Consider the following 16586-nt stretch of genomic DNA (forward strand, 5'->3'; position numbering starts at 1 on the left):
GTCATAGAGAGAGAGAGGGGGAAGCAGGCTCCCCGCTGAGCAGAGAGCCCGATGCGGGGCTTGATCCCAGGACCCTGAGATCATGACCTGAGCTGAAGGCAGAGGCTTTAACCCACTGAGCCACCCAGGCGCCCCTTAAATAAAATCCTAGTGAGCATTTACTGAGGGACTATATATCTGGCTCTGAACTAAGTATTTTAAACGGCCTCTCACTTAACACTACACTAATCCCGTTTATCATTGTTCTCTAGATGATGGAGCTGAGACTCAGGTGTACACATCACGGCCCATCTTGATCGGGGCTCGCGTGTCTTCCATCAATCATGCCATCTCAAAAAGTGAATGGAATAAAGGGTCGTGAAAACACTGTAAACTGTTAAGTGATCTGCAGGTACAAAAAGGTTATTTGATTGTTCATTTTGAAAAGAACATATCTGGCATTAAAGTGGAATCTGAAACACGGCCAGGCATGCTCCTGGAGAGGCTGACATCTCCCAGGGATTCCTACAGACCCTCAGGCTCACAGGCCAGCTGGCAGTTCCATCCCAGGGCACTGCGGTAGGCTGGTGTGGGGAGGGTACAATAGCCACGAGGCTGCCCACTGTGGGGCTGAGCGCTAACTCTAAGAGCCCTCTGAGGGAATGAACTTAGCTTACCTCATAAACGCCCACATTTATGAAAGTCAGATTCACTGCTGGGAGGTTATCATTTTTGCCATTTTATTATTTGTATAATTTTCATTACACAAGTGATCTATGAACTAGCTATAGAAAAATGAGATGTAAAAACAGAATTACCTCCATTCCCTTCACCTGCTCTTGCTCGTTCTTCAGATAGGCCCTGCTAGACGTGGTTTGAGCAATCATATTTCTCTCTTCTGAAGTGGGGTAATATGAAACACTACTGTTTGTAACTTCTCTACTCAGAAGGTTATGATGAACTCCTTTTCATCTTATCATACATATTAAGAATCAAAGATTGCAAGTATTTTATCATGGGAAAATATCACAATTTGCTCAACCTACTTATTATTTTAGGAGAAACTTATACTGTTTCCAGGTTTACACAATTTCCAACTTCGATGATGTGAACATCTTTGAAGACAAGCCCTGGTATATTCCGTAACCATTTAAGATGAATTTCTAGAAATGGGATCGCTGGTCTAAATGGGAACAATCCTTGCAATGGCCACGATACGTTTTGTGCAACTTTTCTCCGGGAAGATCATGCAAATTTCTACCATCATCACACTTTATGGAAAGCACTTGCCACTAGGAATGCTGTCCAGCCATGTGTATCTTTATTCTCATCTATCTTTGTCAATTGCTCCACGGCAAGCTAGATCTCTTTGCAGTAATCTGAATTTATTTTTATGAAACATTTATTTTATAAAACAAATAGCCATTTTCCCTATGCCACAGCTTGTCATACTCTGCCCCTATTTTCCATATGGTGTATTCACTTTTTACTTACTAATTTGTAAGTGCTTTAAAATATATTCCAGAAATTAATTTTTATTTTCCGTACATGTTGCAAATATTCTCCCTATTCAGTAATGGTTTTGTTTACGTAACTCAGTTCACGGTACTCCACTGCAATATAGGAGTATTTAATTTTGTTGTAGCTATATGGGACTATCTTTTTTTCTGTTTTCAGCCTTTGGTTTCATGCTCAGAAAAATTCTTCTCATATCATATGATGAGTCTCAATCAAACAAATTTTATTCTTGTACTTAGAACTCCTTTCAGCTTTAGTTGGTATTGTACGCGATGTTGGTCCACTGTCGCAGCACAAATGAGTAACGCAAACTGTCACTGAGGGGAAATGCCACCTTTTGTGAACTAAGCTGTTCGGTGTTGTGTTCTTAGGCAAAGTTGTATTGACACGAGTTACCACTGATAAACGAAAGCAACATGGAAAGAAACCGAGGTGCCTCCCGCCTGGGGAACAAGGGGCGAATGCTGGATCAGGGTGGTGACGTGAAGGTCGATGGGGACACTTTTGAAGTCTGAAAGTCGTGTTTTGAAAGAGGCCAGTGAAACAGAGAAGATACACCTGGGCTTTCTCTGCTCAGACTGGAGATGTTACATCGTGGGTCTGGTTCCACGACCTCTCAGCGAGTCCTGGGGGTCGAGTATCTCCCGCAAGAGCTGGCTAACATTTGGGTTCTCGAGGGCCAGAGTGAGGCTCATGAGCCTGCGCTGTGACCCAGACCACAGGGAACTCTGGTGCTGGCAGGACCCGGAAGGTGCTTGGGGAAATACTTCCCTGGATTAAAATCCATGCACACGAGTATGGTAGGGCCCAGCAGAATGCGCACAGAACACTGCGGACAGGACTTGGACTTGGCGCACGGGGGCCACAGGTGGGAAGGACCTGAGCAGCTGGGGGGTGGGGAGGAGCGTGGTCCTGTGCTCTGGGGCCACCACCAGCTGGTGTGCTGAGGCCATGCGTGTGTCCCAGAACACTTACTCCTAACAACGCCAGTAACAAAGTGTGTGAAGAATAAAGAAGCAGTAATAATAACAGGTTCAAAGTGAATAATTTTACGGTCTAATGGGCTTTGTTGGATAGGAGAGAATGGATGGAGCTTCCCCTTGGGCCCTGGACACTGGGCATTTGTTCTACGGATTAGCAGTAAGAAAGTACAAATATTAAGAAGTGCAGACTTGGCGGACACCAGGATGAAAAGCACCAAATCTGCAGAAAGTGTTAAGAGACATGAAAGGTTCCTTTTGGGACGTCAAGTGACAGAGATGAGAGAATCTGACCCCTCTCAAATGAACTGAGGACTGAATACACTGCGTATTAATAAGCACTCTGCTATCTTCTCTGAGAACTGCTTGACCTTGGGATCGTGTGTTTCTGTGACATGTGCTATGGCTGTAACTCTTTGTTGATGATGCCAATCTCCGAATATCACTTGTTTCTGTTACTTGAACAATGTGGTCAGAGCCCTTGCAAAGGGGTGAGGCTGGGCTGCCCAATGGGCATGGACTCCGGAGGAGAGATATGTAATAACCACTGTAGGAAGTTACAGTGTAGGAAGTTACTCAGGTTAGTTACACCATCCATGACTAACTGGTAATTCAAGTAGGATTTTTGGAGATGAAATACCCAATAGTGTTTTCTGAAGGAAATAAATTACTGTAGTTCTAACAAGTTGAATAATGTTTACACTTATAATCTATATATAGTCGGGGTGCCTAGGTGGCTCAGTCAGTTAAGTGGCTGCCTTCAGCTCAGGTCATGATCCCAGGGTCCTGGGATCGAGTTCCTCATTAAGCTCCTGCTCAGCAGGGACCTTGCTTCAACCTGTCTGCCTACTGCTCCCCTGCCCTCCCTTGTGCTCATTCTCTGTGTCAAATAAATAAATAAATAAAATCTAAAAAAAAAAATCTACTTCCTGTCTCAAAAACTAAAAGTATTATCAAAAGTTTAAAATATTACCAAGGGACCCATGGTTTAGGAATCCTTTTTCTTTGGAACATAAGTCTCACTATCAAACCGTTCATGAGCACTGTGATAAAACACTTCTTGATTTTTTTAAAACTGCAAAATTTTTCTTAGGACAACGAACTAGTCAGTTCTTTTCAAATGGATATAAAACCAAATGATTGCTCTTTAATGCCAAACAACTTCCTCTTCTGCTGAGGTTATAGCTACTGTATCAGACTGGCTGGAGAAAGTATGTGGCTTTGGGGTCTGAAATGCAGGATACAGAATCAGGAAACTATCCATTTGTAGTTCAGGCTTGGAAAGGGAGCCTCTCTCCAGACTTCAGTTATGCTCTCCATCATTCCATCCTTATTCTCTTCTAGGGAAGGAGGACTCTCATGTAATGATTTCAAAGGGGTCTTGTGAGGAGGATGACTCAGAGAGTGTGCTTTGAAGGTGGAATCTGTGAACTACGGATTGGCTTACAGGACACCTCCATATACATTTCAGGTGTGTGTGACTTATCGATTATTTGATGACTATAGCTTATGTAGGCTCTAGGTTTGGTGTCTGGATTCTGGAACTACCATGCATTACCAGCATTTGGTAACTGCTGGTTTCAGTTTGACACTTCGCAGGGATTGCTGACGAAAACGATCTTGCTCTCATTCAGGCAGGAATGTCTACACTGAATTTGCTCTTGGCTATAAATGTGTATACTCAGCATCCGGTAAAGGGAAGGGCTTGACGTGTATGCATGTGAGGCCTGCTACGGAATACGTTTTGGTTTTTGCGTTTGGCTACGTCTCAGAAAATGATGGCACTGCATAAAGTTTAAACTTACTGTGTTCACCAGAACTCTAAGAATCTCATGTTATTGCTGAATATTTTATAGATGCTAAAGTAGCTTAATGATTGCTTTATCAATTATGTAAATGGTATCTACCAGTAACCACAAGCAACAGGGACATAAGTAACTAGTTACAATAAGGTCCACCTTTATGCTGTTGGGGAAAATATGCTCCTTCCATTATCAAGTAACACTCATAATAGATTTGTTTTGCAGTTCTTAAAAACAACATGGCTATGGTATAGCAGCATTAGGCTTTCGAGAATCATCATCACAGACACTGAAGTCAATTTTTCTAAAAAATAGAACATCATATCCCAAATTTTTCTCTTTCCTGATTTTGAAATTATTAGGTATTAGCTTCTCTCATTATTTGGGAATTGCACCATAATGAATTAGAGAAACATCTGAACATCATACATGCCTCTTTGAATGTAACTGCAAATTTGTTAAAAAAAAAAAAAAGTAACAGGTCTTAAGAAATGGATATATGCCCAGGTGATAAAAACTTTCAGGTTTATGTAAGTAAATCCTTCAATAAATTGATTTGCTTACCCCGTAAACAAGTTCGCCTACCATCCCATTCCAGATTTTTGTGTCTGCATCCCTTGCTCCATACTTTCCATCAGGGACAATGGCAATTTTATACTTGATACCAATATGTTTTGCAATTTCAGATGCCAAATCTACACAGTATCCTTCATACTTGTCATTTCCTTCAAACATTTCGTGATTTTTCTTGTACATAACATATGGGGATTCCTATAATGAGAGAAGTAGAACTGTAAAGGAGAAATTACAAAACATTCGAAAGTCTTTATGTAACTTTTCAGCTGCAGAATTTGACAAGATTATATTTAATATACACACTGATTTTGTGTGGCTAGAAATCAATCATAAAACAGACGAATTTATAAATACACTAAGGAGTATATTCAGTTGCTTTATATTGGGTACTAAAAGGGAAACCTTTAAAACAGTTTTCTACCCAGTGACTGTTACATACCGAGAACCGTGACCGCGACATGAAAAGTAGGTATTAGTAACTGTCAAGGGAAGGATAAGTCTATCATCTTTGGCAATGAAATTAGTTATTTCTAAAATAGCTCATGAAATTAGAGACCATCTAGTAGTTATTCAAGGTCACGGGTCTCCATATTTTGCATCTTTTTAAGCCATGTTCAACTACAATCTCCTTTAGCAAAGGAGCTCAATGATTTTGCTCTGCTCTCTAGCATTTCGCTGGATGCCCTTCTCAGAGCAGGCACTAGCAAGGTTCAATGAAGAAATGAACTCATAATTTAAAACATTTTACATACTTATTTGCCTTAAAGTGGCTTTCCTAAAACTGTCCAGTATTTTTGGCTTTAATGAGGGTTGTGGTCCATGAAGTTTTATTCTATTATAAAATATGTCCTCAAAGCAAGCTAATAATCCCCCCCAATTGTGACAGTCACACACTTCAAGTGATATTCCTGTTTAGTTTTTGAAGTAAGATAGAAAATAGGATGAAGAATTACTGTGAAAATCCTTATAAAATTTAAAGACTTACTTGTGGCTAACAATAACTAGACAGTTTTTAGTTAAAGCACACACGTACACACACACATGCACACACGCACCCCTAAACCAAACCATTTAAAGGCCATGAACTAAGAGACACATTAGCAAGCAAGCACCTGATTTTATAAATAGAGCCTAAAGCCACCAAAAGATAGGCCTGGTGAACATGCAAGGTAGACCTGCTGGTCACACCTCAGATTCGCAGACAAGGAGTGGCCACCTTTAACCACAATGTCACTGAGATCATGGATTTATATTTTATAACATTGTAACATAACATCCACTGAGTAATTTTCACACAAAATTCTTCTCTCCCAGCACATGTGGATTTGGGGAAGTTGAACTTGCTCCTAAAACTCTAGATTAGACAGTATTTTACTTTCCATAACATAGCAGTATATACAAGTTCTGATTTTAAGTACTTTGTAAATATAGAAACTACTTTAAGAAACTTAATAAAAATGTACATTGCATGATCCATAACTTTCTCATCGAGATGCCCTAAATAACTCTACCATGCGCCATTGTCTAGGGTTGGTCCTCGAATAATTCTGCCTTAGGCTAACATAGTTAAAGGACCCGGAACTCTCTCCTATCTTTGAAATTGATGCATGTAATAACACCGGACTTGGGTAAAGAAAGTTTCTCCACCTATAAAGTTAAGATAACTAATTGCCTCTTCTTCAGATAGATGACAATTATTTAGTAGCTTAGAGAAAACATCCTCCAAATATAAAGGGTTTTGAAAATTATAAATGTGGTGAGTTGTTGCAAAGCAGTGTTAATGCCTAAGATATAAAATATTAGTAGTTAAAATGAGCTAATCCTTTCGTTCTCTTTTTCTTGTGACAGCTAATTAAAATGTGGAAGTATATGTAGAGAAAAGCAAGATCCACACATTTGTAAAATGCTTAAAACTGTAACTGAAATGGCTGTATGGTTATCACTTATAACTTTCGCTATAAGAAACTTTAGAGTTTTGCAAAGTTGTACAACTATGGCTCACATGCAGTACTAAGATTGAAGGTCAGTTCTAAAGTGTCTGGAATACTTGAACACTTAAGAATTTCAGCCCTCAAATATATGTAGGACAGTATTAGCTTGTGTGCATGTTTCTTTAGCTAGAAATCCCACCTCATTTGCTAAATTCCCTCTACATTATACAGTGAACAATTTGCTTTATTAAAAGCTGCACTTATATTATGTACTCAAACATTTACTAAGCACCCACTGTGTGCCAGGCAGTTGGCTGGAAACTAGGGGGTACAAAAATAAGTAAAATGTGCCTCTTGTCCTCTTGTGATTAAGATTATAATTCTTTGTAATAAGGACAAAGGAGTAAGAGTGAGGGGGACAATCATGAAATACAGGAGTGAAAAACAAGAACAGCTCTACTTACTTAGGGCACGCTCTGGATCGGAAATCATGCTAAGTTCTTTAATTGTGCCCTTCACTTACTTCTCACACTGATATTTTGAGGTAGGCACTTCCCTTTTGCAGGGGGAACATTCAAATCTCAGAGAGGGCAAGTAAATTGTTCAAGTTCACAGAAGTAGCCAATGTGGGAACTAAATCTGTAGTTTGAAGTATCTGGAAACTGTTGAAGCTACCAACGCATTTGTCAAAATGCGTGCAATTCTTCGAGATTTCATATGATTTAACCAGGGAGGGGACAAGTTTAAGGACATGAATGTCTGTATTATGTGTAAATGATATATGTTCTATGAAACTGTGGGTACACAGTGTAGATAAAACCTTTCCCTATCTCCTCATATCGTCTGGTACCTATAAGGCACTCCATGAATAAAAAGATTTCCTGGCACATCACTGCTCCCTAAATGGGAATACCATAGTGAAGTAATTACGTTAGAACTTCTGATTCAGGTCTTCAAAAGGGAAGTAATTATTAAGTGCGAGGCCATCTCTTCTGAAATAGACATCTGTAAATCTGAATAAAAAACTGTATCTGGTGTTTTCTTTTCTTCTCTTTTTTTTCAATTCCCTTTTTGGGCAGCATGGGCCCATCAGGGTCTTTGCTTTCCTGCCAAAGAGACCAACAAAGTATCTGGAAGTATTAGAAAACCTTCAGCTTACTGAAGACGTTGACTAGAAACTGAGCCAGACCGTTTGCATAACCAGGGCCATGTGCAATTACCAAGACTCAGATGAGCGAGGCATGCAGCGTGAGAGAAATAAGACGGTCATGCTTGGGGACGTGGGAGAACAGGCCGAGAGAAAGGCCAGGCTTTTCTTGAACAAAAGCTCTCCTGGTTGCTCGGCTCTCCTCACTTTCTTCAAGTGTGTCTCATTTTGCTTTTCTTTCGTATTTTAATACAAGTGGCAGATCCTAAATGTTCTCCCAACCTCCTCCTTTGCACCAACCCAGCCTGATAATTTTGCCCACAAGTAGCCCTTCTGACCTGCATATTTGGAAAGGATTTAATACAAATGTTTGGGGCTACTACAAGTGAAGAAAATGCCAAATCTTTTCACTATGATAGAAAAGAGTCCTAGCCAATTGCTAAGGAGGATTTGTGGGGCATCTTCGATAAGGAGCCCTTATGGAGTTCAGGTAAATGTGAATAAAAATGGAATGATCAGAGATGTGGAAAATAACCTCTTACTTCTGCCCTAAAAGTGTAACCTACCATCCTTAATATCAACTCTGTGCTCTGCGGAATGGTAATTCCTCAGAAGTTATTTTAAATGCATTACTTCTTAGTGATTATGAGTTTATTACTAACATTTCCATAATGGGTAGTGTTCCACATCTGCTCTGCTATTTCAGGAAAGAAATCAATCTCTGTCTAAACCTGCTACATTAGGGCTTGCTTAAGGAAATGTTTGTGTAAATGAATTAAGATGATTTTCAATCAATAAAGTATTTTCCTACTGAGGATTTTTTCAGATTATTTGTATTTAGCAAAACTTGTTGAAATAGATACTTATTAGAAAGGCTTTAAGATTTTCTAAACAAAAAATATAATGATTTCAAATACTATCGAAAACAGTTAAAGTAATAAAATCAGTAATACTAACCAAAGTTATTTGCTGTGTGTATATTTGCCTTTCTCCAAAGAATCTTACTGGATTTAGATAATTTATCCCATGGATAAAAATTCGTAAAAGGAGAATTAACAGGTTATTATTCAATTCAGAGAAAAAAAGGAAATTGGATGGCTATACAGCTTTAAATTTATTCAAAAGAAGGTAATTCAAAACAAGTTGAGTACTTAGCCCTTTGGAGGCAGGTGTATGCATGGGGAAAATTAATATTTAGTGCAAGGAGGAAAACAAGTATATCTATTTTTGTATACATATGTACGTATGATATAAAAAGTATGTGTGTATTGTATATGCACATGTATACTCGTGGAGGGCAGCTATAAAATTCTACATAGAGAAGATACAATATCAAACATCTAATGAAAAGGTGTAAGAAAGTAACCTCTGGAAAGATCGACTGTGATAAGTAAAACTGCTTTCAGGTTTTTAACATAATTCTAATACTGCAGGGAATACAGTGGATTTATGGAAAATCTTCCTAAAGGATTGTTAACATTCACAAGACGGTAAGAAATAGCGTCTTAGCTGAGTAATGCATCATAAGCATCGTTTAGCTTCAGTCATGAACATCTGGGGGGAAATGGGCTCAGCTGAAATACTCCTTTATCTCTCCTTTTCCGAGAGTTCAGCAGCCAGAGGACTGAGATTACACATCTCCCTCCTGCACGCTGCCTTCCCCTCGACCGCTGAGCCAATGCACACTGCACGACTTGGATCTGGCTTCCTTCAGCAGCTGACAGAAACTATTACTGAGGACGGAGAAAGTTAGTAGGACTCACAGTCTCATATACAATTACAGCTTTATCAAATTTTTAGTCACTATGTCTTAAAGACAGAAAACAACATCTGAACTCAAAACTTTAGACCTTTCACTCTTGTAGTCACGATCTCATGGGAGGCGGCTGCCAGTGGTACTTTCATTTGGATTTAGCCAAGTTAACAGTCAGCATGACCGTATTCAGGTAGAATAAATGAGACATTAAAATGAAGACCACATTATTGATAGACAATATTGTCAGAAGAAAAAAATAAATTTCAACAGTACAGGAAGCTGGAGCCCCATTTTATTTCAGAATGATATCTAGTCTACATATCTATTGTTTGTTGTCTGCTTTCTTTCACTGGAATAGAAACTCATTTGAGTGCAGGACTGTTGTCGGTCTCGTTCTCTAGCATGTCCCTGGGCTTACAGTGGTGCCCAGCACACAGCAGACGCTTAATAAATATTTATGGATGAATAAATGAATTTCTCAATCAATTTTATTTAACAACAGCATATATCGTTACAATGTATCAACATATAAATAACAATATACACCAAGGAAAGACAAATGGGAAGAACAGCAATGCCATATCAATTTTGATCAAAGTGTGTGATTTCCAGGGTGGCAACTCTCTCAACCTTGTGTGTCTAGAGAGCTGTCTTGCACATACGAACGATGTCTACCCAGCTGAATTTGGGAGATTATTACATGCAGGTGCCAATACCTCATTTGTCTACAAGGTAACATTATTTCTTTCAACATGAATGAGATGTGGAGCTTCATAGGTCCCGGACAACCATTTTCAACACAGCAAATACAAGGAACACGTTTAGGGAAAGGATTCTGGTATTCTTTTTTTAATTACTGAATGAGTATGCAATTGCAAAGCCCAAAGAGGTATTATTATATGAAGATTACATTTTTATACAAAAGACAAATACTAGTACTGCACTATTTTGATAGCAAAAATATTGATGATATCATTGTCAAACAACAGCTTTACAGAATATTCTTCATATATAAAGGAAACAACTAATTTCTCAATAATTTTAACTGTTTTGGTAGCATGCTTTCTCAAAACCAGCCATGCTTGCAAACTGATTCAATATTTTGGTTTTAAGAATTCTATCTCCAGCCCCCTTAATAACAGGGATGGAAAGAAGATTCTCTACATTAGACCTATAATGCACATTCAGACACTTTATTTCACACAGAACAGGCAAAATTGCAAAAAACCTTTAAAGAAAACAAACTGGGCATATTCAGAAAACAAGCACATAAATTCATAGATATTTACTTTTAGAAAACCTTCACTTGGAATTAGGAGTGATGTAATTCCAGCTTTACGTACAATGACCTTATTTCAGGATAGGGGAATCGCTTTGTCAGAATTGCTAAGTGATCCTCTTTCAACATCTATGTATTTTCTTGAGAAACATGAGGATTAATTCTTCTTTTGTTCTAGTATCTCAGAAAAGTCACAGAACTTAAAAAAAAATTTTTTTTTTCTGGTAGTCCAGAGTTGGTCATCCAAGAAGAATCCCAGATGAAAAATTAGCTTAAATTTACTACAGGAGAACAAGACTTGAGCCTTAGTTAGGAATGGTCGAACAGCGTGGAACTCATTTCTTTCTTGATCAATCTCTTAAAATAGGATTCTTCATCAGAGGCTGAAAAGAGGAGGACTGTACTGAAGTATGACTTTCCATTACTGTGTCTTTTTAGGAAAAGAAATATATATGTATATATATACTGCTTTTCAAGTCCCATGCAACCATTACACAATTAAGCTAGAAGGAGTGTATTTTGCACTCTTACACAAAAACTGCTGTCGGTCGGCTTGAATTCTAAAATCAAGTTCCCAGCAAGTCTCAGAGGAGTAACATGGCACAGAGGCTGCTCACTGCAACATATGAATGCTTCTCTCTGGCATTTTCATGCTTTGACCTCGGTGCCCAAAGTTTTGGAAATAACTTGACGTTACTAAAAACCGAAATTACATAAGCTAAAAGCTAAATAACATAAAGTATTTCCACTTTATTTAGAGTAAGGCCTTTGTAAATAATTAAAAACGTGTTCTGCCTAACGAGACGGAGCTGAGGCTATAGGTCACCGATTGTTGATCTCCTTCGACCAGCGTGCCCTCAAAAGGGCGTGCTTGACTTCAGCAGTTTTCTATGACTGGGAAGGTAATGTCTTTATGATCTCTTTGAAAACACTTCCTTAAAATTTAGAGTCGTTTTCACTTTATGACGTGACAGAATGGAGCAATCATACTTTCCTTAAGTCTTAGAAGTCCGATAAGTTTATTGTGTATTTGTCATTGGTCAATGAGAAAAATAATCGGTGCAGAACACCATTTTCACATTAAAAATAGAGAACAAAATTTATTTCTAAAGCATTTAGCTGTATAAAACATGCTCCTTTAAATCTTTACATTCATAGCCCCACTATTATAAAGACAATGCATATCATTATTCAATGATTAAACTCCTTGAAAGTGATCAGTTTTAACACTATCAACTATTATTACACTGATGTCATGAAAAACAGCGTAACAACAATAATGTGGTGTTTATTACCACATGTTTTTATGTGACTGGTTGCTGAGTCTTCATGTTCATTCTTTTGTCCTTTGGAATGTTAGCATTTCATCCATTTCTAACTAGGGTGTGACAGTTTCCACCTTTAACATCTGAGCATCTTTCCAAGAACAACATTGCAACAAAAGATGATACAAATGAAGGTACCGAATGTATTCAAAGGTAAGGGCAAACCTATTCAGAACCTCAACAGACTTTTGTGGATCAGAACACCCATGCTGTCCCAGCTATGATGCAGCTTTCACGCCATTCACCAAAGCTGGGGACTTAAAACTGCCTGTGGACAAGACGGAACAGCATAAAGCATAGACCAAAACTTACCATAATTGTGGTTACAACCACCGTTCTGTTCTCAATAGCTGCTGTGTCATTGCCAAGAGTGGGCACATCTTGAATCAAGACCAATTTATCCATGTCATTCCAGTAACCAACCTGCCAAACAGAGAAAATTCTTGAAAACACATTTTAGAACAGTTTTCTCTAGTTCTTTCCAGAACCATGAGGAGTATTAATAAGTAAGCAAACAAACTTAAAAAAGAGACAAAAAGGAGGCTTTGGAAGCCTTCTTAATTGATGATGAGCCAGATACTGCCTGGTTGTACATTTGGCAACTTTACAATTTACAGTCTTGGAGCAGCCAAAACATTGGGGAAGGAGACGTTCCGGAAAGAATATGGATACAGACAGAATCCCATTTTATGTCGATCCTCTCTTCTAGTGGGATTGACTGGCACCCTCTAAAATTAAGTTACATGATTTTATCAATGATGTTACAGGTTTCACCATAAAGTGAATATGTACAGAATATTTTTAAGCAAAAAAGACCTGCATTTATAAGGCAATATAGAAAGAATTTGGGGTTTTACAAAACCTAGCCACTGGGTAAAAATCTAACTATTTCTAAAATGCTAAATACATCAGAGGTTAATATTAATGAATAATATTTTCACTTGTAAAGATGACACTTAAATTTGTATTTAAAAAATTTTTAAATCCTTATATTACTTTCTCACTTAGAGGAGAAACAAAGTCCTTTCTGTAAAATATATTTAGCACTTAGTTAGGTACTTTACAAAGTAGTAAACTCTAATGGGGTCCTAAAGGAAACTGAGGGTTCTTTGTATCGTGCCGACTACTAAGTACTAGGAACGGCTACCACTTAACTGTTTGCTCTGGGACAGAGTCTAAATATGCATCTAAAAGTTTACAGAGCCTGGGTGGCTCAGTTGCTGAAGCCTCTGCCTTCAGTTCGGGTCATGATCCCAGGGTCCTGGGATCGAGTCCCGCTTTAGGCTCCCCGCTTCTCCTTCTGCCTGCTGCTCCCCTCCTGCTTGTTCTCTCTCTCTGACAAATAAAGAAATAAGATCTTAAAAAAATTAAAAAGAGTTTATACACACAGCAAATGTAGAAGTAGGTGCAACTGTGACCCACACGTTGGAGATGAGGACCTAAATAACAGCAGGTTACATACACTGCATGCACGCTCCAGAGGGGGCAGAGTTCCCAACTGAGTTCTCTAAGACACCAAGTCCACACACTTGGCTGTGAGGCTCCACAAGCCCCCCCAATGTGTGTCCAATGAATGCGCGCCAAACTTCTTTCTCGAATTTCTGGATACACCTGATCAAACTCTTGTCTCCAATACAATGTATATAATTGTTTACTGGTCTGTATTTGCTGTTCGTTCTAATAGGTTTTGGGACTCTCTCCTGGCTTCCTTCAGGTTTCTTGACTGTCATGTCAGTATTTGTGAATGTATTGAAAGAAAGTAAGCAGTAACGTGTCAGAAAGAGGCACTGTCCATCACAAATGTCGCAGACATAACCACAGAAGAGTTGGAGGAAATGAATTTTTCATTAGTATGGTTTTCTGTAGCTCTTAGTTTGATATGCAATTGTGAACATCTATCAATCCATTCAGCAACAGTTTTCAAGTGTCCATATGAAACTATTGGTAGCTAATATTTATTTAATAACTCAGTGAAAAAGTTAATTTAAAAACAAGTATGCCTTTGAGATGTACATACATCCTCATACAGCTTCAATTCCTACAGGTATTTACAAAATAAAACAACAACATGTCAGTTGCCTCCTGGTAACTCTCCTTTCCTCATGATGATTTACATGACATGAAAATAACTTAGCACTTGGTTCCAAGGCAGCTGACCTCCAGATCTCAGCAGCCCATTCTCTGGGAAAGGTATTTTTCTTTATTAATGAATTCCCACAATGGAAAATCCACAGATTTGGGATATTCTGAAGAGTCTTCAGATGTTGGCAAGACCTTGACATTCTGCATTTAAAACAGCTTCACAACTGTCTACCCTTAAAACATAAATTATTTAGAAGTGCTGACAAGCTGAACTAAAGAGCAAAATTCTACTCAACTGTATGTGTTTCCCTTGTATCTACTTGCAATTCTGTGAAAAAAAGAGGCCATGGTTTGGGGTATGGGAGCATTCACGCTAGGTCCTACTGGGCCAGAGATGCACTGGGAGGTGAGTCAATCAGAGGGTCACTTCCTGAAGAAAGGAATCCTAAAGTTTGGACCTGGAACCTCACGTGAGATGGGGTTTCTCTCTAGTTCTTCACAACATTTTACAATGTACTAAGAACTTTCCCCATGCCTGGTCTCATTTAATCAGACAGGGAAGCGGGCATTTTTCCTAGAGACAGAAACTGGGTGAGGAATACTTCTGGAACGCTAGAGCAAAAATGTTAGTGTTCAAATCACTAAACTGGAGGTTTAGTCAGAAACATATTTGTCTTCTTGGGACTCCTGAAGGTGAACTGTGCATAAATGCCAGCACACAAGGCGTAGCCGTCTCTGTATTTACAGTGGCCCTTGCCTGCAATGGAGGGACTGTGTTCAGGAGGAGCCCCTGTTCTACTCAGAGCTTGTTCCTTGGAGGGCTGACAGGACCAGACCTGCCCCCCCGCAACACAGCTGAATTCTCATCTCCACCCTAAAGAGAACTCTCAGGGGCTCCGGTCTGACAGTATTTCACAGCCATCAAGACGGTGAGCTCTGGAGCTAGGTGAGCCCTGGTTTCTACCTCTCTCTCCTATGTCCTTTGAGCTGAACATCCCTGGACAGGTTCCTTGGTTTCTCAGAGCCTTACTTTTTCCTCTTCTTTAAAATGAAAAAAGATATATCTCACTTTCACGTTGTTGTGAAGATTTAATATAAAAATGCACATCGATTTTCCATTTCTGTGCATGGCATATCACCTGCTCTCAACACAAAAATGTTTACAGTGAAGAGCTCCTGCAAGCATGCACATTGGGTTTTAGGGCATCCCATGGGGGCCACTGGGCGGGGAAGACTCTATCCCACTCAGGAGCCAGGACCCGGGAAACAGCTGGGATGAGTCCCTCAGTCAGTGCTCCTGTTACAGAAGTCAGACAATCTGATGGGCAGACTCTCTGATCTATTTTCAGAGACAGTTCTCTTGTTGGCAAGTGTTCAATTTACAAGAACAATTGCTCACTTTTCAGACATACTGCCGAGCTTCACCAGCAGCGCATTTCTCGCGGTAGCTCATTTTTAAGCTTAATATTCCTGACAGAATGCTCAAGTTGATCGCTGCCACAGAAAAACAAAGACAGATGAGTCTACACGGTTTTACACTTCGTATTTCTTGTAAGAGTCTTAGATGGGTGTCGGCTGAGTGCAAAGACCTTCCTCACTCTCCTCACTCACACTCTTTAACTTCCCCTCAAAAACCCTTAATTGTCCTGACCATCAGGCCACAGAAGGATCAGTGCCATAAACAACTCCCTTGATATGACCGTTTTTTACCACCATTCTCCTTTTTACATTATTCTTTCTTTTATATAGAGGTCATTTTGCTTTTGGGACTTAGAGTTTTATGAATTATGGAACTTTTTTTGCATTTCAGGAAGCTTCTGTTTCACTGGCCAATTTGCGAAGTCCAGTGTGTGGCAGGATGGTCCTGGCTCCGCCTGCCAGTGAGCTCGTGTTTTTAGGGGCCTGGGGAGTACTCTATCTGCTCCAGAGCGGCCAGAAGGATTTTGCCCCAAATGGGCCTCCTTCTGTCCTGTTGCTGGCCGTGAGTGGACAGAGTGGGTAAAGTCGGTATAGATGTGGAACTCACTACATTTCTTCTGGGAGCACATCTCATTGCCCTGCTGTGGGCAGGGTCTTTGGGGGAGACAGTCACCTGCCTCCTGAGCTCCCTGAGCTGCATCCCTGTATTAACTGGCAGACTAAGCTCAAGGAGATGTCACTGAGAGGCTGGAAAGCCAGGGATGGTTTTCATGGCAGCTCCAAATCTCTCCT

At 39.5% G+C, this 16586-nt stretch overlaps 1 protein-coding gene across 3 annotated transcripts in view; it reads right to left on the minus strand.

Annotated features, from left to right (window-relative positions):
* The window catches only part of LOC111153760 (glutamate ionotropic receptor AMPA type subunit 4), a 388143-nt gene that overhangs the window by 47962 nt on the left and 323595 nt on the right, over nucleotides 1-16586 (minus strand). For 2 of the 3 annotated variants that reach the window (XM_022512979.1, XM_022512980.1), the window contains exons 9-10: nucleotides 12606-12716; nucleotides 4844-5050 (exon numbers count right to left, since the gene is read on the minus strand). In XM_022512979.1, coding sequence (XP_022368687.1) covers nucleotides 4844-5050; nucleotides 12606-12716 — 318 coding nt within the window. Of the gene's footprint in view, nucleotides 1-4843; nucleotides 5051-11318; nucleotides 11352-12605; nucleotides 12717-16586 lie in introns of those variants that run through there. The other variant, XM_022512981.1, reaches the window with a different exon arrangement.

This window comes from Enhydra lutris, unplaced genomic scaffold, assembly GCF_002288905.1.
Source record: "Enhydra lutris kenyoni isolate GAN:26980312 unplaced genomic scaffold, ASM228890v2 scaffoldscaffold34, whole genome shotgun sequence".
Lineage (NCBI taxonomy): Eukaryota > Metazoa > Chordata > Mammalia > Carnivora > Mustelidae > Enhydra > Enhydra lutris.